At 43.1% G+C, this 27,555-nt stretch overlaps 1 protein-coding gene across 23 annotated transcripts in view; it reads right to left on the bottom strand.

Annotated features, from left to right (window-relative positions):
- Window positions 1-27,555, bottom strand: part of DOCK9 (dedicator of cytokinesis 9) — a 275,409-nt gene that overhangs the window by 194,772 nt on the left and 53,082 nt on the right. For 10 of the 23 annotated variants that reach the window (XM_032864085.1, XM_032864086.1, XM_032864093.1 and 7 more), the window contains exon 1: window positions 15,788-16,110. The exons of 6 other annotated variants lie outside the window; for them this stretch is intronic. In XM_032864085.1, coding sequence (XP_032719976.1) covers window positions 15,788-15,949 — 162 coding nt within the window. In that variant the 5' untranslated portion in view covers window positions 15,950-16,110. Of the gene's footprint in view, window positions 1-15,787; window positions 16,112-27,555 lie in introns of those variants that run through there. 7 more of the 23 variants (XM_032864099.1, XM_032864108.1, XM_032864089.1 and 4 more) reach the window with 3 other exon arrangements.

The following is a 27,555-nucleotide window of genomic DNA, read 5'->3' as shown; positions in this document are numbered from 1 at the left end:
CGTCACAGTGCTGTTTCTTTACAAGGCCCATGATGAAATCTGCAGATACTCTCAGTGCACAAGAACAGGAGCCAATCTTTCCAAAGTGAGATGCTCGGTGCCCAAGCTGATCTTTCTGGGAGCTTGGGAGAGGAACTGGAGGGCTTGCCAGTGGCAACACACAGCAAAATAGGCCCCCACTAAAAATCTCGTGCCCTCCCCAATTAAACATTTAAAAACAATCTGAGGGTTCTGAAGGGGCGGGAGGTGGGAGGTTGGGGGAACCCGGTGGTGGGTATTAGAGAGGGCACAGATTGCATGGAGCACTGGGTGCGGTGCAAAAAACAATGAATACTGTTACGCTGAAAAGAAATAAAAACATTTAAATAAATAAATAAAATCTGCTCTTAGATAACTATACACAAAAAACTCACCTACTTGGGAAAGAAAGAAAAATGAGGCGAAAATACCCTCCTTCTATAATCAAAACAAAAGCCCAAACTCTGAGACTCACTGGCATCCAAATCCCATTCACTCCACAGTTTGGAAATAAATGACAAGCTGCTCCCGAATCTTCCATCATCACCTCCAGTGCCACCCTCAGTGAGCAAACTCCCCTCTGAAATGCAAATACCTCTGGCAGATGTAATTGTTAGCTATTTATACCACGTGTGAATGTTTTAATCCGATAAGAGCCCAACATCTAGCTGAGATCATTCACACACAGAGACTGACAGAAAAAGGAAGTGGGGTGGATTCTGGAACACTGAGTTAGGGTGGGCAAGGGGCCACCGCAGGATGAGGGCTGTCATGGGGGTTCCACAGGCTATGTGCAGCAGGGCGAGGGCGGACAATATTTTGCCCAAATATAACCTTGTCCTTGGCAGTGTCGCCGACCACCTCCCTGCAAGGAAAAGCTTTTTTCAGCTGGAGTTTTATCAAAGACGCAGACTAAACAAAGAATCTAGGGTTCTGCTCTCCATGCCCATCTTACTGCTACCAAACTCATTTTGTAAGTATTATTGGGAGAACTGTCTAAATGTGCTGTCTTATGCCTTACATTTACCCGCTATTATGAAACCACTTTCAATCCCTATTAGGAAACCACATAAACTTGTTTGAAAGGTTTTATTCTAAGTAAGAGACTACAGGTAAAACAGCTCCCCAAAACTCTTTCTTTGCAGGAAAAGCTGGAAGTGTTAACAGGTCATTGTCTCCGCGGCTTCCGAACTCCTGTTGATAATCCAAGTAGAATATATTTTCATACTGTTATCCTCTTTTGGTCATGGATAGGGATAATAAATCCAACCCTTCGTCTAATAAAAGCACTTCGTGGCTTTTTCTTTCTGTCTCTTTCTGATAGGAAGACAGGAGAAGCAGGTACATTTTCTGCAGAAAAGTCAGAAGGCACAGCACGGATCTTCCTAAACACCACATTAAGGTAAACCCTGGATTAACTTTAATGGGACAACCAGCCTACAGCTTGGAGAGAAGAACTGGGGACTTCCTGACATCCAGGAAGACAGGGACAGGGAAGGGGACCTCAGGGAGCCTCAGATATCTGCATGAAGCAGGAGCAGGCTCTGCAGAAGTTAACACGGCTTAAGCTTCAGGACCCTCCCTGGCAGGCAGGGGTCCCACCCAAGGTCCTGCACCTAACTTGTTATTTGTAATTTTCTATTCATTTTCTTAGAGAGGGGCTCTACCCTGCAGGCACTTCGGGGCCCTCCCAAAGCTGGATCTGTCTCTCAACTGAAGGTTCCACAAGCACTGGAAACTCAGCAAGACCCCAAGTGAACTCCTGATCTCTCCTGTCTTGGCTCGCACACCAGCCCCGCTGAAACCTGGCCCCGCCCCTGCGGGGCCGTCTGATTAATGGCATCACCACCATCCAAGTCAGGAGACCGGGTGTTATTCCCGCTCCCTCACCCACTTCCAGCACGCAACGGCCGAGCGAATTCTAGCTCCATAAAATTCCGCTCCAGTCTAACCCTCTCCCCCATCCCCTTCCATCACAGGGTTTGCCTGAGGCCTCAGAACTTTCACTCCTGGCCCCCGACGTCTCTCCTCTTCCTTTCTGACTCTGACCCCACTCGGACATGAGGATGGTCTAAAATGCCCAGCAATGGCTCCACGGGCTTCCAGACGGAACGCGGCGGGGCTGGGCACATGAGGCAGCTCTTCAGGAACTGGCCACCTCATCGCACACCCAGCGAGGAGCTTCTCTGCCTTCCCTGCACACCTCTGACCGCGCTGTTCCCTTCAGACCAACACAGATCCACCCCAGCCCGGCCTAGACCCTGACCCCGTTGGGGTTCATCCTTCACGCTAAGCTCGGAACCCCCCACCCTTCCTGACGGACCCTGGTCACTGGTTCACATCACCCTTTGACTCTGGTGGAATCTAGCCCTTTTGTCCACTAATGTTTACTTTTGTGTCCCAAGCTAGCCCGGGCTCCCTGTTCATCTTTGCCTCGTCTTCTTCTCACTCCCCTCCCGCCGAGGGGCTCTTTCATCTCTGAGAACTTTCCCAAATCCCATCATGGCTTTGCCTTAACAGTTATGTTTGTTACACTGAAAGGCAAGACGCTCTGGTTCACGGCGAGGAACACAGGGCTCTGGAACTAAGTGACTGGTCTGAATCCTGGCTGTGCTACTCCTTATGTGACTTTAGACAATATTTACCCTTCTCTTGGCTCCAGTTCCCCAACCATAAAATAAAGGTGACAAGAGTATCTACCTCTTGGGTTGTCCTCGGGAGTAAGTCAGTCAACAGACATAAGGAGCTCAGAAGCGTGGCTGATAAGCAGGGAATACTCAGTCTCAGCTCTTCCAGCCGGGGTGGGGGGTGGCTTTAGTCAGTGACCCACTGTCGTCCCACTCCACTGTATAAGCCCCTTCCGAACAGCTGAGGGGATACTTACTTGAAACCCTGCTATGCGGAGAAGGACACTGCACATGTCTCCTACATGCCTCTGGGAATAATAAAGATGATGCTATTGGGGCATGGGAAGCAACAGGCACACGCAGGTCCACCTACAGGCCAAGTTCTTCAATCTAGGGCTATACCTCTGTTTCCAAATGCAAACCAGGCTATCATCCACCACCCCACCCCCGACCACTCAACTCAGGAGAGCTATTCCAGCTCCTTGTCCTTTGCATTTCCCAGGGCCCTCTCACCAGGGGACCTCACCCATTCCCATGCCATCCTTCCCTTGCTGGAACCCACCATGCTACCTCCAGCCTCAACAGTCATGGCCCACTGATCTACAGATGTCTCCATTCTGACGTGTCTAACCTCACACTAGGGATGCCCCAAACCAAAATCCTCCTCTCCATCCCAACACCCTCAGACTCATTCCCTCAAAATGGTTCTCCCCTCAGTAGATGGCCCAGAGGTGCCCAAGGCAAACATCTGAAAACTCCTGACCCTTCCCCAACTCCCCCTCTCGTCTAGATTTAACTATCTCTTAAATCCAGATACTTTTCTCCATCTCTAATACCATCTACCTTAACGAGGCCAATATCACTTGTCACTCTGCTGCAAGGACCCGCCTCATCAGTGTTCCTATCTTCAGACCCTGCCTCCTTTCTCCAACCCATCATTCACTCCGCAGTCTGAGTGATCTTGCTAAAACATTGATCTGACCATGTCTTTCCTTGTCTAAAACTTTCAGTAAACAGCTCCCCTCCGATTTGGAATAGAGTTCCCAAAGACCCGTCAGGATCTGGTCCCTGCTTACCTCTCTAGCCCACTGGTCACCAATGTACCCCCACAGTTGTCCTCTAGCTCCATAAGGCCCCTCCAGCCTTGTGGAATTACTAGCGGCTCTAGGGAGGTCTCGGCTCTCCCTCCCCAGATTTGGCTTCCTTGGTCGGTATGTCCCTCTCCTACCCCTCCACCTAGTACATTCTTCTCTTCCTTCAAGATTCAGTTTAGACATCACCTCCAGCAGGAGCATTCCCTGACTCTGTCCTAGGCGTGCCTCAGAGATCTTCGTGTGGTAGGGATGCTTCAGCCCATCACTGCTTAGGAGCTCCTACAGCATCCCGCCCATCACAGCCTGCATCCTGCTTAGGAGCTCCTACGGGCTCTCTCGAAGCAGAGACTGTATTCCCAGACATCTGCTGAATGTTTGAAAATTAAAGAAAAGAAGAGGAGGCATAACAAATTAAGAAATACGTATTTGGGGGCGCCTGGGTGGCTCAGTGGGTTAGGCCTCTACCTTTGGCTCGGGTCATGATCTCTGGGTCCTGGGATCGAGCCCCACATCGGGCTCTCTGCTCAGTGGGGAGCCTGCTTCTCCCTTTCTCTGCCTGCCTCTCTGCCTACTTGTGATCTCTCTCTCTCTGTCAAATAAATAAATAAAATCTTAAAAAAAAAAAAAAGAAAAAAAAAAAGAAAACATATTTGGTCTCTGCTCCTGTTCCTGGTACAAAGCTTCTAAAACTCTTGGAATTTCAAGAGTGACAAAGGAATATCTTTTGTTACTTGTAATAAGCCCCATTCAACCTAATCTGACTTTATGCTAATAAGGTGAAAGCCGGCTGCCAGAGGATCCAACCAAGTGATGAAAGGGTTGGATCTTCCAGCCCAGCCCTCTGACCCAGAGGGACAGAAGGGCAGGAGATGGAGTTCAATAACCAATGACCAATTATTTAATCAATCATGCCCACATAATGGAGCCTCCATTAATACCCTAAATGGAGAGGTTCCGAGAGCCTCTGGGTCAGTGAACACACGGCAGGGCCGGGAGTGTGATGGGCCTAGAGAAGGAATGGGAGCCCGTCACCCCCTCACCATACGTTGCCCTATGCATCACTTCCATCTGACTGTTCCTCAATTATATCCTTTTTAGTTAACCGGTGATAACCAGTATTTCCCTGAGTTCTGTGAGCATTTCTAGCAAATTATCTAACCTAAGGAAGGGGTCCTGAGAAGCCCAGATTTACAGCCGGCCAGCTGGATGCAGAGGTGACAAACTGGGACTTCAGACCAGCCACTGAGAGGGGGGCAGTCTTCTGGGACTCGGCCTCAAACACCGAGTCTGTACTCACTCTAGGTAGTTAGTGTCCAAACTGTTTAATGTGGGGGGCTGGGGGGAGCACACATTTGTTGTCAGAGGTGTTGTGGAGAGGAAATAGTTCTTTCCAGGGGAAGGAAGAAACAAGGAAAGGTTTCTGGGTTCTCTCTGACTGCTCTTCCACCATCAAGGACGCCGAGAGAAGTAAGAGCAGCGTGTAACACGGAGGCTTCGACGATGCCGTCGCCTACTTCATCCGTCTAGAAAACACACAAGGAACATCAGACGTGCACAAGGCAAACTACATGCTATACAGGACTGTCACCAACTCTATATCTTACCATTCTGTACGCAAACTCTCATCACAGAGACTCTGCACGGACCAAACCTACTCCAGAAAGAAGAGGAAAGCCATCAGCCTGCGACTAGCTCACATCCTCCCTCCGCTTCAGCTCACAGGTCACATCTACCTCAGTCCCTAGGATACGGGTGTTTCCCTGGCAGAGAAACCAATGTTTATTGAAATGTGCCCTCAGATAAAGCCTCTGATTGTTCACTGACATTTGAAAAAAAGTAAAGTATTCCTTTATCCAGTATCCCAGGATGGTGGTAACAAAAAAAATACACACAGGCGGGGCACTTGGGTGGCTCAGTGGGTTAAGCCTCTGCCTTCAGCTCAGGACATGATCTCAGGGTCCTGGGATCGAGCCCCGCATCGGGCTCTCTGCTCAGCAGGGAGCCTGCTTCCCCCTTTCTCTCTGCCTGCCTCTGTGCCTACTTGTGATCTCTGTCAAATAAATAAATAAAATCTTTAAAAAAAAAAATACACACAGGCATATACAAATACACAAGCACACATACATCACACACAGCCATATACATACCCAAACCTTTGCACACACGTAACATGGGGTAAGGAGGAAAACTATCTTCAGAATTCACGTAACATGTAACGAGAAAGCTAGAATCTATTCTCCATCTATTCAGACACAGATGTATTTCCTGTAGACACGAATACACTTGCTTTGGAAACTCCAGTAGTATCTCTGCTTATATTTTGCTGGGACTCATTTTGTTAGCAAAGACCGGAAATAGAAAATATGTAGATTCAAATCAAGGTTACTTGAGGATGCAGCTGCTACATTGGAATCTTTCTTTCATCAAAATGCACCAGAGAGTCCCTACAAAGACAAGTCTGATCTGCTTTATGAACAGGCTGGTTCACAAGGAAACAGATTTACAAATATACTTAACTCTACATTCAAACCTTAACCCTTCGCTCCTGAAGCTTTACTAATATATGCTTTATAAGACTATTTAATTCAGCAACTTAGAGAGGACAGTCTATTTATTCTACCTTAAAAATGTAGAATCTATGTTTCTCCCTCTAAATCCCTTGTTTCTATTGTTATTAAATTATAACTGAACTGGCAGCTGGATAAGAACTTTCCCTCTGTAATAGACACAGGGCGGTACCAAAATAAACGCTAATATATAAAAGAACATAAAATATAATAAAGGCAGTATCACAAATCAGTGAGTAAGGAATGAATGAACTCAACGAACAGGACTGGGAAAAATGAGAGTTGGAGGTAAGGAGGGAATCAAATGAAGGCCTCAACTAAACCATGTATCCAGGAGTCAGCAAACTGTAAAGGGCCAGCTAATAAGCATTTTAAGCCAGCTACTGACTATTACAGATTTCTGTCACAACTGCTCAACCATGACGCTATGAAAGGAGTCATCGACAACAATGAAAATGTGTGGTTATGCCAATAAACTTTATTTACAAAAACAGGTGACAGGATCCTTGGACCAAAAAAGCCAAATAGTAAACAAACAAATAATTCCAAAAGAAAATACCAGTGAATATCTGATTTGAGATAAGCAAGAATTTCTGAGCACAAAAGCAATGGGTATGAGATGAGTATAAGATGAGTATATTGAGTATAAGACGATTATGCTTACCATATACATTTAAATTTGTGTTAGTAAAACAAGTAGTATAAAGAAAGTAATCAAAAGGAAATGACAAAATGGAGAAATACTTGAAATAAATATGACAAAGGATTTGGAGCTTTCAAGTTCTATCTTTACCTCTCAAAATGGTAGAGAATGACGCTGGCAATCATTTATAAAACAAGACTAGGGGCACCTGGGTGGCTCAGTTGATTAAGCAGCCAACTCTTGATTTCCGCTGGGTCATGATCTCAAGGTTGTGAGATCAAGCGCTGAGCCAGGCTCCACACTCTGCGTGGAATCTGCTTGTCCCTCTCTCTCTGCTCCTTACCACACATAGCACACACTCTCCCTCTCTTTCAAATAAATAAAATCTTAAAAAAAAAAAAAAAAATAACAAGACAAATATTCACTACTGCTGGAACGTTAAATGCGATCAATCATTAAGCAGTAAAAAATATGCCTTAAAGGGACTTCTAAAAATTCATTCTTGCCTTAGTAAATTCATATTCATGAATCTAGCCTCTGAAAATATTAGATTTTTGGGTAAAGATGTCCTCTGTAATTTTAATGTATAATAACCTAAGTGACTAATAACAAAGAAGCATTTAAATAAATTCTAGAATATACAGTACAATGGAATATTAAGCACATACTAGTATTTTAGTGGAACATTACGGGCATAAGAAAATGGTCATAAGAAAATCAGTGGAATAAGCATCAGAAAGGGCACCTGGCTGGCCCAGTTGATGCAGTCGGTGCGTGCTTTCAGCATGTGACTCTTGGGCTCAGGGTTTAAATGCTGGGTATAGAGATTACTTAAAAAAAAATTCTTAAAAAAAAAAAGGCATCAGGAATTATTTATGAAATGGCATACCATTTTTATAACTGCATAAGCAGAGAAAAATACTAGGACACACACAGTACATGTTAAGCAGTAATTATTTCTAGGTTGTGGGATTATAGTTGATTTTTCTTTTCCTCTTTACTTTTTCCTCTCTGTAGTCTCTAAATTTTCTCTAATAATTATATATTCTAACTATGAAAGACAATGTTACTTTTAAAAAGCAAAAGAGTTGTTGCTTCTCACTAAATGTATGAAGGAAATGTACATCAGCTGCTTTGAATATCTAAAAAGACTTGTGCAAAGCAACAACAGCTTTACTCATCTGTTTCTACTCAGTATTTCTGCTGCTTTCCTCTTTTAATATCTAAGAAACAGCTACCAACTCTGAAAGGGTGAAGACCTCCCAGAACAATACATTCCAGCCCCCACAATGGAACATTTCAGAATTCCCCTGGGGTATGTAAGAACGCCAGTTTCCAGCAGTTGAGACAAAATTAGTGCTAATTTGAACCCCTGTATAACCATGTTATTGGCCTAACTATACAGCAATCGAAGGCGATGTTATTTTGTTCATAGATAACGCCATCAGCGGCTTAATAAAGAGCAGTAAGAAAGGCAGACTGCTTGCAATCCCAAGGAAAAATAATAAATTTTCTTGTCTTCCAAGTTTTAAAAATCTCAAAATAACCTTTCTAGAGTCCAATTTGGCTAAAGATTTATCAAAACCCTTTAAAAAACCAAATATACTGTGACCTAGCTATTCCAGGTCTAGAAATCTGTGGTAAGAAAACAATTTGACCAATGTTTAAAGTACATATGCAAGGATAGAAAAAACATAAGACAATAAAAAAAAAAAAAAAAACCAGGGAAGTAAAACAGTGGGTACTGGTTAAACAAAATGTCACATTCTACACTGTAAATGTCTGTGTGCCCTCAAACCGAGTATGGTGAAACCTAATTCCACATGGGATGGTATGTGGAGGTGAGGCCTTTCGGAAGTGATTAGGTCATGAGGGTTCAGCCCTCATAAAGCTGTTTTATGGGGTGCCTGGGTGGCTCAGTGGGTTAAGCCTCTGCCTTGGGCTCAGGTCATGATCCTAGGGTCCTGAGATGGAGCCCCGCATTGGGCTCTCTGCTCAGTGGGGAGCCTGCTTCCCTCTCTCTCTGTCTGCCTCTCTGCCTACCTGTGATCTCTGTCTGTCAAATAAATAAATAAATAAATCTTAAAAAAAATAAAGTAAAGCTGTTTTATAATCTCTAAGAAATTATAGTGCTCTTATAAAAGAAACCTCACAGATATCCACGGTCCTCCTCCATGTGAGGTGACAGTGAGAAGACAGCTCTCAAGGAGCCAGGAAACGGGCCCTTACCAGAAAGAAAATCTGTGGATGCCTGACTCTTGGACTTCCCAGTCTCCAGAACTGGAGAAATAAATGTTTTTATTTATAAGACACCCAGTCTATGGTATATTATTACAGCAGTCCAAAATGAACTAAGATACATTCACACAAAGAAATGACGCCATTAGGACTGAGACATAAATGTATACTTATTAACATGGAAAGACATCGGGATATATTGCTGATTATCTAAAGCTAGTTATAGACTATGGGACAAAACAACATCCTTATTATACCCATGTACTGGATTGGGTTGCCCTAACAAAATAGCATAGACCAGGTGGCTTCAATAGGAATTTATTTTCTCACAGTTCTGGAAGCTGAAGTCCAAGCTTAGGATACCAGCAAGGTCAGTACCTAGAGAAGACCCTTGTCCTGGCTTGCAGCAGACAGCTTGCCTTCATGCTGTGTGCTCACATGGCAGTGAGTTAGGAATCTCTGACTCTTCTTATAAGGTCACAGCCCTGTTGGATGGAGGCCCCACCTTTATGACTCTATTTAACTTAATTACTTCCTAAGGACCCTATCTCCAGATGCGGTCACACTGAGGATTAGGGCTTCGACATTTGAATTTTGGAAGGGGCACAATTTAGTCCACAGCAACTCTAAACAGTTATGTATTTTTTATGAACCATGCTGTACATGGATGAAATTCTAGAAGGCTTTGCCTCAAAATGTTTAAATCGGTGGTTACCTCTATGTACTGAACATCAGCATGCTTAGTTTCTACAATGAATGTTAATTACCTGTTTAAAATTTAATAAATATTAATAAGATAGTAAATTTTAATAAGCCATCGGGGAAAGGTGCAATACGCTTTCGCGCTAGTCACGCTGGCTTCACTCACAAAAAGCAGCATCAACAGAGCAGTGCAATTGCGGATGCAGGAAATGGATCCAGGAACCAGAGCAGACTGACTGTTCCTTGAAAACATCTCCAATTTACTGCTATGTTCCAAACAGGCAACAAAAACAAAATCACTGTGCATCATTAGAAAGGATATTAGAAATAAGATGGCAAACACATCCTACCCAAAGCCATAGTCCAGTGATCAGACTGAGAACTGAAGGAATGTTCTGGAAGGCCACCAAGCAGGTTTCTGCTTTCTTATACCTCAAGACTGTTCTCACAGTGCAAGAAAAAGTTATGAGGGCACATCTAAAATCATCAAGATCCAGCCTATACTTTTCCCACTGCCTCAAGCTGACAGGTATTATACAATTTTTCTTTTATCACTTGTCACAGATTCACAACTTATGTCCCCCCTTCTCCCCCCACCTCCAGACACACAAACATGCACTAGCAGGACTGCAGGCTCTTCGGAGCGAGACAACCTATCACCCTCAACTCCATTCTCTCTGCACAGTGCTCATGTGATCAATCAGAGGATTTTCAGAGCCGAGAGGTATTTTCTGTTAGGGAGGACTCTTTAGCCTGGGGAGACTGCAGTGGTCTGATAAAATTCTGTACTGTAATAAAGGCTGAAAACACACTGAAGATGTATAGCAAATCTTATAATTAAAAAAAAATGAAAAACTTCACAGCTTTAAGGAGATAAAAAAAAGAGTAAACTTTAATTTATAATGGGTAAAATTATCCCTTATATCCCATCGTATCACCAAAGAAATGGAAGACAGAAAGTGTGTTTTCTCCCCTTGTGACTTTCGGCAGTTTGCCTTCACGAGCACTCTCTATGGGGCTGCTGACAGGGTCCCAGCGGCCGTCAGGGCTACGACTGAGCAACTTCTTCCACTGTAGTTCTAATGGGCAAAAAGACAGCAGGGTACGCAATAACCCCACAGCTCCTCGGGTCTTCCACCGACATGTTAAAAAGGGGAGTGTTAGATTACCGGCTTGAGTAAAACAGGTCAAGTCCTAGTCAATAAGGCTGGACCCATCACAGACCCTCACAGACTAGGAAAAAGGGGATTTAGTGTCCGCTCCTGCCGCCCCTCCTCACGGAAGGTGACTGGGCTGAGCTGTGCTTTCCTACCCCCTTTCCTGCCCAACAGGCCCTGTGAGTTCTGTGGGCCCTTCCCAGATAGGGACGTGAGCTTCCTCGAACGCCAGTGCTCAGCACACAGAAGCATTCAAAGTTGTGTCTGGAATGATATGAACTGATACACTCAGTTACTTAGAAAAAGAAGATGTTAGGAAAAATCTATACTTGGGAAATAGAGACTATCCTAACTCAGACTTGCCCTCCGTTGTGGTAGGATTACTAGTCAATATTTAAGTGTGGTACAGCTGAAATTCAGTCAGTCCCAAGAAGCCAGATAAGCCCATTTCCCAGTGTCCTACCCACCATGGGGCTGATTCATGCTGTTCAGATATAAAAAGAACCTCCTGTACAAGATCCCACAGCTGCAGTCTTACAAAGCTAAAGTCTACACTACAGACATCTGATTTTGGCTTCAGAGCCAACCTTAGTGATCCTAAAAATACTTTTTCTTCACTATAAAGGTCTCTATTAACTTCTTAATTCATACTCTGCCTTGTTGCAAAAGGATTTAAAATGACATAATAATATAAAAAATAAATTAAAAACTAATAAGCAGATGAGAAAAAGCAGATGGTGATAAAATAGTAATATAGAAAAGTAAGAAGCAAAGTTTAAGGGCAATAAAAAAAAAAAAATCACCATGGCACCGGGGTGGCTCAGTCAGTTAAGCGTCGGACTCTTGGATTCTGCTCAGGTCATGATCTCAGGGTCGTGAGGTCAAGACCCTCTCCCTCTATAGGGCTCTGGGCTCAGCAGGGAGTCTGCTTGAGATTCTCTCCCTCTGGCCCTCCCCCCCACTTTCTCACTCCTTCTCCCCAATAAACTTTAAAAAAAAATAATTTTGAAAGAGCCTATATATCTGTTAGGATTGGGTCACATGTTTGGATCGAAGCTTTCTCTCACAGTCAACTGAAGAGGGAGCTGGGATCAGTTACATGAATCTTAATGTATATAAAATACATAAAAGCAGTTCCTCAAAAAAAGCACAACCATTCAGAGTATAGAGAGAAGAAATTTACTTCTGGGCCCCTCATGGAGAGAACACCAAAAAAATAGAAATAATTATGATAATAGCTAATAATTAGCACTAACTTCTATACAAAACACTATCCTAAAGTCTTTAGATGTATTCACTCATTCAGTAACCCTATGAGGAAAATATTGCTGTTATCTGCTTTTCATTAAGTGCAGATCCATTTCATTACTCATTAATAATGAAACTTAGGAACAGAGCAGTCAAGTAAATTGCCCAAAGCCACACAGCTAGCAAGTCATGGATCTGGGATTTAAGCCTGGCAGGATGGCTCCAGGGAAGGCCCCCTTTCTTTGTTTTTAAGACCTTATTTCTAAGTAATCCCTACACTCAACACGAGGCTCGAGCTCACAACCCTCCAGTGCGGCATGCTCCACCGACTGGGCCAGCTGGGTGCCCCAGACTCAGCACACTTAACCGCTACACCCCCCCACCATGCCGCTGGCTGATCCAAAAGCAAATGAGCGAGGCCCTCAGCAAAACCCTCACGGCAGACATCACTTTCATAAGGATGTTCCTATGATGCCCTTCCATGAGGCCAAGAGGAAAGCACAAAGCTTAGTTGAGGAGCAGCAATTCCACTGATGCCAAAATGAGGCAGTCCGCCCACGTGGGGTTCTGACACATGGACAGACATGTGGGCTATTTAAGTGTCTCTCGAAGACTGGGTGGCCTCAAGTCCTAATGTTCATGACACCAGTCCTCTTCCTCAACAAGACTTAGCATGCACTGAGGTGCCAGGCTGGGGGTTATGCCCTTGGAGCAGGTGAAGCAGCGCTCTGACCTGGGGACAGGTAAAGCAGAGCCACAGGTTGGGAGCCACCTGAGCTGGAGGAAGGACAATTAGCAGCCACCCTATTAACCAACCAAGGTCGGCAGGCCCACATCTGCCTGAAGAGCAGGCCAGCCTACCTTTGGGTGGAGGGGCTCATGGGAGTACCATCGGGCAGAGCTCCCTTAAGAAGTGTTGGGCTCCCTCAAACCAAAGGATGAGAAGGCCCTGAAATGCCTGTGCCCTGGGATAGGTCTCAACAGAACGAGTCTGGACACTGTCCAAAGATCATAGCATCAACTGTCAGTCATGACCACATCAAACCCATGGAATGGCCTTGGACCACATAACTTCTTGGTACAGGTGCAGGACAGAGGGTTGAAAAGTATAATTCTAGTGGACATTACTGAAAATGAGCCAGTCATTGGTTGGGGGGAATGACAAAAATGTTTGGAAAAAAGGCTTTTGGTTTTAGGATAAGTGATTGTAACCTAAATTCTCAACACCTTCTCGAAGCTCAAGTTCAGGATCATAAAACCATTTCATCGGAATTCACCTATTAACTGAGCACTTAATACAAATCAGACACTGTTCTAGCTGTTGGGGCAGAACAGCAAACAAAACAGACAAAAATCCCAGCCATCAGAAAGCTTATTCTTTATGGTTCTGTCATTTGTTAAAATTAGGGAAAGCTCTGTGAAGGAAATATGAGACCACTGTTTTATTTTTGCTATTTTATTGTCTAAAATTATTTTAAAATAAAGTTTGAAATTTTTTAAAAAAAGAAAGCTTATTCTTACTGTAAGTATGATAAGTAATACTACTAACTACTATTACTCTACTTGACTAACTGTATGTCAGGTGGAGATAAATGTTAGGAAGAAACTATGGCAGGGAACCAGAGAAGGGTGTGCCGGGGGTGCTATAAGATTATACCAGGGGTCAAAGAAGCCTCACTGGTTAGGGAAATTGGAGCTAGCCCTGGAGTAGGCCAGAGGTGTACCAGGTAATGCCTGGCTGGAGGGTCCAGCAGGAGAGAACAGCAAGGGAAATGAGGAATGAGGAGAGGGTGAGAAGCTAATGGGGGTGGCCAGGAGAGGCAGGGATGACAGGTGTGAGGATGGACCTGGAGGCCACACGAAGGATTCTGGATCTGATTCTGAGTACAGGAGTGACCATCAGACCTTCCTTTTCAAAGGGCCATTGTCTGCTGAGTGAGGGGAGGGTCAAGGGTCAAGGACAGAAGCAGGGAGAGCAGTGGGAGGGAGAGGGTGCAACCTTCCACCCACAGCGCCTCGGCCACATACATGCGTGAAGGCAAGGGCAGCGGGCACCTGACCCAACCACAGGAGCACCTTCAAATTCCAGTCCCGGCATGACAACGAAGCCCCTGGCAGGCTATTACTCCCTCGTGCAACAAAATAAAAACAAGCAGAGTCTCTCAAAGATGGGTTAACCCAAGACAAGTCAGTGTGACCTGAGGGAGCAGAAGTGGGCGGCCTGGGAGAGATGTTGCCATTACTGGCCCAGCAGTCCTGAGGCTGTCAGGATTATGGATTACACCTAATGGGGCAGACTCCGTAATGAGCTAGTCCTTCTAATCTGACACCAGTTGTTCTCAAAAGCCTATTCCAAAATGCATTAGAGTCTAAAATATTTAATAGTTAATACAGCCCCACTTAAGTTCCAAACCCACACCTATAACTGCCTTCCAAAATGCATCTGCTGCTCAAATGATGCTCTTTTCCCTTCCTCCCAAGTGTTCGGAAAGCTAATCTCACAGAAGACCCTCTACGAAACGCATCCTCTCTTGGGTTCCTGCAAGGCCGGGGTGACCTGATCTGATCCCGGCGTGCCTGTGGCCCGCCAGCAACCCCTTGCCCTGTCGGAGGGCAGCCTAACGACCAGGAACGGATTCGGGGTTTCCACACACCTCGCCCTCACCATACCGAGTGGCTGCTGGCCAGACTCACACACAGAAACTCCCACGTGTGTTATTCTCACTCGTTTTGACAAAAAGCTGTGATAAGAACAGAAGGGAAAATGGCAAGGCATCCTGAGGGAAGAGGAGACCCATATGCAGCTTCCTCACCAGCTCGGTATTCGTGAGAAGGCCACGAATGGGCACACCCAGCTGCGACCTGACACCTCCTTGAGCATCATAAGGGGAGCAAAGAACACACAAGTGTTAGCTAAGCTTCCTTGCGGTCTCGAGAGCCTTCACCCAAAAACGTTATAAATAGCCAGACTTAAAACAATAAAACTATAAATATTTTTCTCACGCCCATTACAGTTTTCTTTCAGACTCCCTTTAAATTTCTCCCTCTGATGGGAGGACTGACCACAAGCCATTAGCAAGAAAATTTCGCCAAGGAAAAGATGAAGACGTAAAGGTACTGAATAATTCACTATCACTGGTAGAGGGTTCAGTATAGAAAACCCTAAATACACACTTTGCCACACATTATTTCTGAGACTATATACCAAGAACATAGACGCTCATCAAGCTAACTTAGAAAACTAATCTGTAATCAATTAGCTTACTCCGGCTCCTCTCTCTGTACATACTAAAGCTTTGGTGAATGCATGGCATGCTCCCACATACAAACAGGCACCTCATAATTAAACTTAAAGCCACTTAATTACCCATTCAGGCACCCAGGCTAGAAATATGTAAGCATGTTGCAATAAATAATACATTGCTTTATAAGTAAAGACAAGTTTATTCTAACACCATCAAAGTACTTGTTAATTAAGCAAGACATCATTTACCAGACAGGAGGAGATCAATAGCTCTGAATCTTCTTTTGTCCAATGGTATGCTGTATAGTCAAGGGCATTATTCTCTCCTTGCTGTTTGCACATATAAGCACAGTTTCTTTCAAAAACGGTGCGGATGCCTTTAAACAGAATGACACTAGTAGTGCAACCCATCCCCAAGGTGTGGATGTTCCGATTTCTAGCAATCTCTACTCCATCTCCACATCATCTTCCTTGGCTCTTCTGAGCAGGCTCCCACTGAACCATCTTCATGACAGGCAGTTGCCGGCACCAGAACAGAAGGGAAGCTCTGAGCTGTTGCACTAGAATCTGCTCCTGCCCAACTGCCTGACAAAAAAAAAAAAAAAAAAAAAAAAAAATCCCGGCTCCGAGTGTCAAACAGGAGGGGTGGTGCAAAAACCAGATGACACACCTCGGATGCACCAAAATCTTTAAAGAGTCGTTTTTCCAGTAGATTGCTTCCCTGCTAATACCGAAGAACAAACAAGCCGACGATTTACATGTGGTTACTGGAAAACTGCCGGCTCCCGTGATTTGCTCAGGATTGTTCTGAATCTCAGAACCTGCCCAAAATGGAAAAATGGTGCCAGACAGCCACCCTGCTGCAGATGCTGCTGGAAGGCACAAAGAATGTTCATCTGCTGCAAGAAATCACTCTCCCAGAATGCTCAGCCCAGCATCTATATTAGCAAACACCTCTTTCCTTGACCTAAATATGCTGTTTGTTTAATCCTGTATCCATGAGGAACAGAGAAGCAAAATGGAAAAAAAGCCCCAAAATGAGAGAAATCACTAAGATGACTGCTGCTATGGAAACATGTATAAGCCCACTTCAAACAACCTTTTGCATGTGTGGGTAACAGCTTGCTGACAGCAAATCCCAGGGGAACACAAAATTGCTGTGTCAATCTTGACTTCTGCCCACTTCCACTCTGCCAGAGAGAGGGCTAGCAAGTTTGCACTGCTTAATAGGATTCTCCCATCTCTGGTACCCAAAGATGCAAATGAGAACATGCATAAAGGGTGACCTGATCGGGCGGGACATACACCTTCTGAAGCAGGGCTCTAGGACATGATGCTAAACACGCACTGAAGTCCCACAATCAACAGGGTTATTATTTGGGATGCAGAAGGAATCCAGGTCCCTCCACTGCAGAATGAACGCAGTAACTCTCTACTACCTCTGTGTGTCTTTGGTGAGGGCTAATAGGGAAGCATGTCACTGACAGAACACTAAGTTGATTCTTGCATTTTCCTTCTAAAAAATGAAAAGTAAATTACATAAAATCACTATGATGAACACAGGAAAACCCCTCCTCTCCATAAATTGCATCTAGAAAAAAGTTACTGCTCTTTTAAGATCTGTTTTGAATTCTTTCTTATTTCACAAGGCAGCAGATGGTTTTCATTTTCTATCTACAGATTTCGAAGTTAGAGTGAATTATAATGATTGAGTACCTGTGAGTTGCTTACTAGAGACCTGTATAATGTAATAAAAGCAGATCTTTAGAGAACACCATGTAGTCACCTAACCCCAAAATTTCTGGTTCTTATGGTGAGTTTACATATTAGGCCCCATAGATAAGCAAAAACCTAGGCTTCTCCTTTCTCCAGCATTTTTAATGCAAGGTTTATCTAACAGCCACAGAGATCAAAGGAGTAGAGATCCTGGCCACAGGGGAAAAAAAAAAAGAGTAACTATCTGTGGTCTACAGTGTTCAGCTTTCAGAATAGCAATTCTGTTACAACAGAGCTACAGTGTTAAGACTACACCCAAGTCCTGACATCAGAAGAGCCAAGTCTTCATGTGACATCACAATACTGGCAGATAAATAACATGGAAACACAACACTGTAGACTACAAAACACCCAACACATGGGTTAAATTATCTATCTTGAGAATTCCGAAAGGTCACCATCTAAACTTCTGCACTGCAAGGAAAACAACTTAAAAAATAATAGTTTACTGAATATAAAGATGGTACCTAGAAACTGAAGCTTAATTTACTATTGTTACTACCTATTTCAGACATCCTGGGTGCAGAAGCCAGGAAATATCATTTGAAATACAAAAGATCATGTTTGGACTTTACAAAGGGTTATAAATGATAACCAAGCAAAATCTGAAGCTGCTAGTATATTCTATTTATGTTAAAAACTCCCGAGTTAGTATTTAAAACAGTGGGACAGCATGGAACAACTTCCTAACAATCATTCAGAGGAAAAAAGAAACATTTCCTAGGGACCTACTAACAAGCATTTAAGCAGCTTGTATCAATTTTAAATGTTAATCATTAGTGGGCAAAAAAATTAGTGGGCAAGGAAAACAACAGAAAATATTTGGAGCAAAGGAGTCAACAAGGCCAGAAACGGGTTTCATGCTAATAGAAGCATGACAAAATGAATCATTCAAATGTTTCTTGGTTTCACTGATTTTTCTGCATCAGAATGATCTTGGATTAGTCTACAAGGATAATTACCGTGAATTCCATCAGAAGACATGGAGACGGGTGGTATCTATTGGCAACCAGTTCAGTCACCTACCGCGTATGTATTTCAATCTGGAAATCACACTTACTCTCTTATTAAATGTGACCTCTCATTTTCACAATTCCCAAGACTGGATTTCTGCCCTTGACTCGTCTTGAGCCCCAAGCCCATGTCTTCCTCCCTGCTAAGAAGGGTACCTGCATCTCCTATCACCGCCTCACCCTCAGATGTTCCAAATCAATCATCTTTTAATACAACAAACTGGAATGGTATGTCCACACGATGTCATACTTTTAAGCCATAAAAAGGAAGGAAGTAGTGACACATGCTACAATATGGATGGACCTCAAAATGTTAACAGAGAATGAAAAGAAGCCAGTCACAAAAGACCTCATCTTATATGATTCGATTTAAATGAAATGTCCAAAAAATCCACCGACATAGAAAGTAGATCAGTAGTTGCCAGGGAATGGGAAGTGATTGCCAACGGGCACAAAACTTCTTTTAGGAGTACTAAAAATGGTCAGTGTTTCTCACATATATGCTATCCATACACAGTGTATAGTCTGCAAATACACTAAAAACCACTGGATTGACATTTTAAACAGGTGAGTTCTACAATTTGTGAATAAAGAGCCTGACTCCACTATTGATGTTTTACTACCAACAGTTTTAAGCATTCCCCAGCTTCTTTCCCCTCCTGTCCCATATCTGACCAAACTGAAAGGACATTCCAGGTGGTTCCCTCCCTGGGTCCCTGGAGGAAATTCAAACCACTCAGGAACCCTCACCCTGGCCCCACCTGCTAACCACCACAGAAATCCCAAACCAGGCTCAGGTCCTGTTTGGGAGCTGCCCTGCTCTCCTCAGAGAGACTCATTACATGAGTAACTAACCTCTCCACACCCTTCTCATGAGTACGGTGTCATCAGCCTCAACAACCAAAGCAAATTTGAGGTATGAGGGGGCAGGAGGAGGGGCCATCCTGTTTCTGTGGAGTGGCCCCAACAGTGAATTATATCTCAATAACACTGTTTTCAAAAACGGGAGAGGGGAGGAAGACAGCCTTTTACTCTGCCCATTTGTCAAGTTCAAATAAAGTAACAGGGGAGAACTCAATCAAGAAATTGCGATAAACATGTCAGTAACTATTGTTTTATACTTCACAAAGGACTTACTGAGTAGCTCCGAAACAGCTACCTTGCTTAATGAATTTACAATTTGGACTGCTGCTCTGGCCCACTTCATGGGAATACACAAACCACAGACCCTGGGAGAACCTGTGGCTGCCCTTGGGGTGTGCATTTTAACCTAGGAAAGGGGCCCCTCGCTGTACAAACCACCAGGAAACCTGTACAAACAGTACGTTTACAGTGACTTGCTGCCCCACTCAGGGGTCATGACAAACTTCAGCCATTGGGCCACAGAGACGACAGCAAATAGGTCTCAAGCTTTGATTCCACGTCCCAAAGCATATCTATCCAGAGCTGCCACTCCCATTTGCAGCTTTCTCCTTGCCAACTGTTCTTCTGTTTTAAGTATGTTCTAAGGACCAAATTAGTTTGACTAGCGGATTTACTTCATACTCTCTCAGAAAAGTATGCATAAATTAGAATCTGAAGTAACACCTAAAAAAATCTAGAACTACAAACTGCAAGTAATATTCTATCTCAGATATATACAAGTCTTCTACCTAGGTTAGACCTTGGGTCCTCCCTTAGGAGGCCAGGAAATAAGTGGAAATCTGTCCATTCTGCAGTGGCTGAAATGAAGATCTCACACAATAATAGTAATAATAATAATAATAATGATGATGATACATCACATTCTATGTAAGTGCCATTAGGGTGTCTTATTTCCATGCCTGACAGTCCATACTACGTTTCTCAATGCAATGAATTCTGCTGAACAAAGAAACCTTATCTAAGTTGGCTTGTCAACTCCTAATTCATTATATATTCCATCAGTATAATCAAAGGGAAGTAGAGTGCCTAGCATGGACATACCACATGTCCAATAAATGTTGGTCTCCTCCATCTTTCCCCAAATTAAATTTTTATCTTTCCTACTATAAAGTGAGGTAGTTCTTCTAAAAATACAAGCATTTCTTATACAAAGCCCAAGCGTATGAGAATTTAAGATCTAATAAATATAAACTCCAAATGATTTATATTGGTTAAAAAAATGATTCAAAGAGAGAAATGGGAGGGTTACGGAACAAGAAAAGGGAGTTAAGATAGTTGGTGTGGAATGGAGTGGAGGTTTTCGCAATGACCATTAGAAAAAGTATATTTGTTTTAAGTAAGGAAAATTAAGTTAATGTTATTATATACATAATAATGTTATTATATACATGTATATAACATTATATACATAATGTTATTATATACATAATGTTATTATATACATAAGTTATTAAAAATAAGGACAAGGTAAACTCTCCTACCATTGTGTATTTCAGGAACACAAACCTCAAAATTTGTGGGAGAGAAGGCAGACTTATAGCATATCTAAATTTATCCATCATTTAGAGATGTAGAGAGATGGCAGGTGGACCGAGGGGACCAGGGCACAGGCGGGAGTTTTGGACACACACACACATGCTCAGAGAGCTTGGTGAAACTAATTTTGCTAAAAATGTATCTCTAAAGTCGTAACTACATAAAATATTTGAGCCAAGTCTGCTGCTAACAGTGGTATTTAAATGTTCTCCAAAGCAGAGACACAGAGCAGAGACAGGTGTCTCCATGTTGGTGGTAGAATATCAGGGAGGCAAGCAGTCCCCATGAGGCGCTCTGAACACCCGGCATGCACATGGAGGTCTTCCCAAGATGACCAGAGTCTCTCAAACGAAACTAGAGAATCTTCCTTTTATAGGCAGAAGACTGGGTTAAAAAGCCTTTAAAATAAAACAGAACTCCTAAAGGAAGAAGAGTTGGGGTTAAGAATATGAACTTAACTCGCTAGTAGGAATATAAAATGGTGCAGCCACTGTAAAATAGAGTATGGTGATTCCTCCCAAAATTAAAGGAAGAATTATTATATGATCCACTTCTGAGTAGATACCCAAAAGAACTGAAAGCAGAGTTTTGAAGAGATATTTGCATACCCATGTTCATAACAGCATTATTCAAATTATCCAGAGGTGGAAGGAACCTAAGTGTCCACCAACAGACAGACAGAATGTGCTATGTACATAGCATGGGGTATTATTCAGCATTAAAAAGGAAGGGCATCCTGTCACCTGCTACAACATGGATGATAAACGTTGAGGACATTATGCTCAGTGAAATAAGCCAGACACAAAAGAACAAATGCTGTATGATTCTACTTAAATGACATAGCTAGAATAGATACATTCATGAAGATGGAGAACAAAATGGTGGTTACCAGGGGCTTGGGGGGACGGGGAACGAGGAATTCTTATTCAGTAGGTACAGTTTCAGTTTGGGATGATGAAAATAGTCCGGAGATGGATGACGGACATGGATGGTGAACCAGGTGCTGAATGTGCTTAATATCACTAAACTGAATATTTACAAAATAGTTAAAATGGTTAATTTTATGTTATATATATCTTATCACTATTTTTTTAAAAAGGGGGGGTGACGACACAGTTACTAGACTACTTTCCTATGACTTCCAGGAACAAGTGAAATAACAGAAAGTCAGGAGGGTACTTGTCTCCCTTGTCTGACCCTGGCCCGCAGAAAGGGCAGAAAAACCCAGGAACAGGCTTTATATTTATATTCATTTCCTCATTCCACTTGGGAATGGAAAACCCCTACAGAAAAACCCTTCCAGCTACATATTGTCACAGAAACAAGGGAGGGGAAATCAAATTCTTGGCTCATAGACCTACCACTTCTTTCATAGAGAACTCGGAAAGGACAGAACTCGGAAAGGACAGGCACTAAGCACCAACAACCAACTGTAGACGAGACACTGAGTGAGAAACAAGGAAGGCGAGCAAACACACAGGCACGAGGAAATCAGAACTCAGAGTGACGTCCTCTTGGACCCCACCAGCCTCTTCCAGGCAAATTCTACTTTAGGCCAACATCTGAGAAGATCACTCAGAAGCAAGGCATACCGAATTTAAACAACTGAAAAGACACCACACAGTGTAAGTGGTGTACAAATGCACTCATGAAACAGTTTATGTGCTTCAAATATGGAGGTAGAGCTGTTGGAAAGTTGTTCTTGCATGTGAAGAAAAAGACTAAAATTCAGACCCTACACACCTCAATTACTCGCATCTCACATCTCAGCAGCTGAATACTTTTAATCTTTCACTGTCATTGTGTCAAGGCAGAAAAACTGCCTCCGACATGAATAAAAACTTCTGGAGGGTAAAAAGGAAAAATTAAACATGAAATCTGAGTTTGCCATTTTAAAAACTATCTCAATATAGTTGAACTTTCAGTTAGATTAATCAAAAGGCAAATAAGAAATGAAGATACTGCAATGGTTAGCTCCCCCAAATTATAGGAAGGAAAACACAACTTTTCAAAATATTCCTATGGCTTTGAAGAACCAGAGTAAACAGACTCAAAATAAAATATGTACTCCTTTGTCCAGACTTCTTGTCAAGTCAGAAGAGACTGGGTCTGTGCCCCTGCTTATAAGACTCAGAAAACTCCACTCTTTGAGCCCTTATGAGTTTTCTTTTTTTTTTAAGGGACAAAAAATTCAGGACTTCCTAAGATTCACTTTTATATACAGTCTCTAGTTGGATTATGACTTAACTGTAACTGTGTTTTAAAAGAATGTTACTTTGAATAGAACACTTCCTGGTGTGTAAATGAATTTCACTTAGAGAAGCAAGAAACTTTTCAGGGAAACTAATTTCCACCTAAGAATTGGACAGATCGAAGATATCGCCATGCCTCCATGCCACCTAAAAACAGGACCCAAAGAAGATGTATCAATGGCCAATAAGCAAATGAAAACTCATCAGAAAAGCGTAAAATCAAACTCGGCAGACAGCTCTTCATACCTATGAAGACGGCTAAAATAAAGACAATAAGGACGCAGAGAAGCTGGATTGTTCCTACACTGTTGTAGGAATGTAAAATAGGGAGGCTGCTTGGGAAACCAAGCTGAGAATTCCTCAAATAGTTAAATACAGAGTTACCGCATAATCCAACAATTCCACTCCTAGCTATATATCCAAGAGAGCTGAAAACACCATGCCCATACAAAAACTCATACATGAATGTTCTTAACAGTATTATTCATAATAGCCCCAAAGTGGACACAACCCAAATGTCCACCAACTAACAAATGGATAAACAAGATGTGGTCTACCCATACAACGGAATATTATTCCGTAATAGAAAGAAATGAAGCACTGATACATGCTACAATGTGGATGTACCTTAGTGAAAGAAGCCAGTCATGGGGATCACGTATTACATGATTCTGTTGGTATGAAATGTCCAGGACAGGCAAACCAACAGAGACAGAAAGCAATCAGTGCTTGCCTGGGGGTGGGGAGTGAGTTAAGTAGAATGGGAGGGTCACAGGATTTCATGGGGGCGGGGGGCAGGTACTAACAGCCTTCTAAAATTAATTACGGTGATGGATACACAACACTGTGAATATACTGAAAAACACTGGATGGTATACTTTACATGGGTGAATTGTATGGTAAGTGAATTGTATCTCAATAAAGCTGTTTTAAAAAAACATAGGACATATCAGGGGCACACCTATAAAAAGCTGAATTTCTCTTGAAAGCACTCTACCCTTAACACAGTTATCTTTCCAAAACGTATCACTACTCCCAACACAACAAATTCCCAAAAGTACAGAAGATAATGGCAAGATGATTTCTTCAGCAAGCAAGCTATTCTGCTTTAAATTTACTGAGCACTTAAGGGAAACCTTTTGTCTGCTCTCTAACTCTGGCTCATTCATTGTGTTGCAAGGTCTGGGTCTGAGGCCTGGGCCACCTTTCCCAATTCATTTATTCCAAAAATAAAGAAATTTATTTTACAGATATTTTCCCACAAAATTTTCATCTCTGCTTTAACCACAGGCTCTCAAAAGTCCAAGAAAAAATAGCATCTAGAGAAAAAGTCAGAAAAGAGATGAAAATTGACAGAACATTAACAGGAGATTCTGAAATTTTATTCAGACCATGGAGTTGGCTCTATTTAGGTCATTCTAGTCACTCGAACTATATAGACTAACATTTTAAATGTAAATTTTAATGTAAAATTTAAAGGAAAACATTGTATAAAGAGTATTGGGCACATCCTTAACAGGGTATGTTACATGGACGGACATCTAACAACATGCCAGACACTGAGACAGAATTCAGTCATGAGGTCTCAATTAACCTTCTGATCAGCTCTAAAAGTTAAGTTTTATAAGTGATCTCACTCACAATTGCTACCCCTTGACCTTGTTACAAGTAAAGAAGATTTCCACAGAAACCCATCCTCACAGGATCCCTGAAGGATTGCAACCAACACTGACATCATGTGGAGTAGGGCTGAAAAACCATGGGGGGTTAGAGATAAGTACCCCACAAGTTCAAATGTCTCCTTAAACCAAGAGCTTTCCAAGCTTTCCCAAAAATACAGGAACCCATACAATATGTATTGTGCTATATTATTTTCTATTCCAGCCTCTCTAGTCTATCCTAGCTCATTGGAGGGAAAAGAAGAAGGGAGGGAGGGAGGGAGGAAACCAGACACAGCCCACTGAACTGTTTTCAGGACCACTATGGCTTATGGCCTGCAGTTTGGGGGGAAAAAAACACACGTATCAGTTATTACGTACGGTCTTATCAACACTTGGAATTCACCAGCTTTACCACATACTCTCCTTACCTACAAGCAGCCGGCCCATGAGAAGAACGAAATGGCCTACTGAAGAGGGCACTGGTAAAACAGCACTCTGAAAGGACGCTGTTCTCCCTCACATACACAGCATACACTCTCAATCAGCTGTCTCTCCCCAGGTCATAAGACACTGGTCTAGGAATCAAGGGATTGAATTCGGAGGGAGCCCACTCTACTGCCCTAGTAATACACTCCATCCCTGCTGGTATGGAGATCCTGGTTCTAAAGGGAAGAAAGCTTCCATAAAGGGAGACCACCGTGTACAATGAACCCGAAGGCCAGACTGCCACCAGGCCATTTGGGGGCTCCTTAAGCCACTGAACCAAGAAGCAAAAGAGGAGACTCCACCGGACAGGGTAAGAGGAAACTAGGTTGCTGCCTCCAAAGAGTCAGAAATCCAGGGTGGTTCTTCAGAGCATCTCCTAGCAATTCTATTTCTAATAGTTCAAGCTCACGAAAAACCACAGCAATCAAAAGAAAGGTGGGACCGCCAAGAATTCAGACAGTCAGGTGAAGAATTCTAATCAGTTGAGATCCTGGCTGGGGACAAAGGAAATGTGGAAGCAGTAATAAGAGAAAGAGAAGAATGAAGATATAAATATCAACTATAGCCAACCAGCTAGTCAGAGAAGTAAACCCTACAACAGCACTGCGTATCTCCCTCTTGCCTCCTGCTTGGGGGTTGGGAGAGGGGCTGACAAATTCTTCTCCTTCTATTTTACACAAGTACTGTTGCTGAAACTTGACACTACAATTTAGACTTCAGGTAGCATATATTCCTGCAAGATTGCAAAAGAATTTAAGAATTAATAAACAAAGTCCAGAAATGGAAATGTGACCTTCCCCCCAAAGACAGATATGATGATTAATGATATGTGACTTCTTGTCTCCAGGACCTGGTGAGAACACCTTCCTCTGACTGAAGGTATCTGTGTTCTGGTAGGCTGAAACATAGTCCTTTTTGCTGTACGGCAGTTCAGATATCCCGGGGTGGGGGGGTGTCTGCTTGCAGAGCAGTCAAAGGGGTGGGTGGTGCCAGTTATTAAGCTACAGTGTCCAGGCTCCGGCGGCAGCCTTCCACACTCAGCTCCCTGGGGCTAGCTGGGAACACCACATTCTGAAAGCTTTACCAGTTGGCTCCCTGTGGGGCTCACGTCTAGGGGGCACCAGAGGGAGACTACAAAGCTTGGGGAGGAAAGGGAGCTTGCTCCTTGGTTCCTGCTTCCTGGGGCTTTGGTTCCTCAAGTCACGCTGCAATGCTCCTGCACCCTGGTAGGAACAGCGCCTTCCCAGGCAGCACCTGAAACGGGCCTGCCACTTACATTTAACACTTACAGACCCATCTTCATCACACCCACCCTCAGAAACCATGGCCAGCTGCCCAGCCTCCACTCCTCAGAGGTCTTGGCTTCAGCTCTGTGGGCACCCCCTCCAAGTTTCTAAGATTTTGTAACACAGTCTCATCTCCTGATCCCCCCAGTCCCAGGGCACACGGCTGCTTCCTGCAGCCACTACCTCTATGATACGGTAATGTTCTCTTTTTACCTTTTTAATTACCAACTTGACAATTTTTTTTTAATATTTTATTTGTTTATTTGTCAGACAGAGAAAGAGAGAGACAGCACAAGCAGCGGGGAGCAGCAGCCAGGAGAAGCAGGCTCCCTGCTGAGCAAGGTGCTGGATTCAGGACTCGATCTCAGAACCCTGGGATCATGACCTGAGCCAAAGGCAGAGGCTTAACCGACTGAGCCACACAGGCTTCGCCCAGCTTAACAACTTTATACTTAACAGCAATTCTTTATATTTAATTCTCTCTGTTAAAATAACTGATACGATTTCTGTTTGCTGGCTGGACCCTAACTATTATACTATGATAGGCTCTGAACAGTTTTAAAAGACTAGGATCACCAAAGAATGAGAAGAGCCAATAAGCACATAAAAAGATGCTCAACATTATTAGGGAAATGCAAATTAAAACTCAGTGAGATCCCACTACACATCTAACAGGATGGCTAAAATCTGTAGACCGGCCATACTGAGTATCAACAAGGCTGGTGGAATAATTGGAACCCTAATCCATGGCTGGTAGAACCACCGCAGCAAGCACTTTAACAGCGCTTAAAAATGTGAAACAAAGAGTTACCACCTAACCTAGCAGTTCCACTCCTAAGTATCCACCCAAGAAAAACAAAAGCACATGGTCACACAGAAATGTATCCAAATGTTCCCAGCAACAATATTCACAATACCCAGGAAGTGCAAACAACTCAAATGTCCATCAACTGGTACCTGGAGAAACAAAATTTTATCCAGACAAAATTGTTGTTTTATGTTGTTTTATCCAGACAACAGAATGGAATACTATTTGGCAATAAAAAGGAAGGAATTACTCACACACTCCACAGCACGGTTGAA

The sequence above is a fragment of the Lontra canadensis genome, unplaced genomic scaffold (assembly GCF_010015895.1).
Source record: "Lontra canadensis isolate GAN:19392208 unplaced genomic scaffold, GSC_riverotter_1.0 scaffold26, whole genome shotgun sequence".
NCBI classification, from domain to species: Eukaryota; Metazoa; Chordata; class Mammalia; order Carnivora; family Mustelidae; genus Lontra; species Lontra canadensis.
This window is presented reverse-complemented; position numbering and strand designations above follow the sequence as displayed.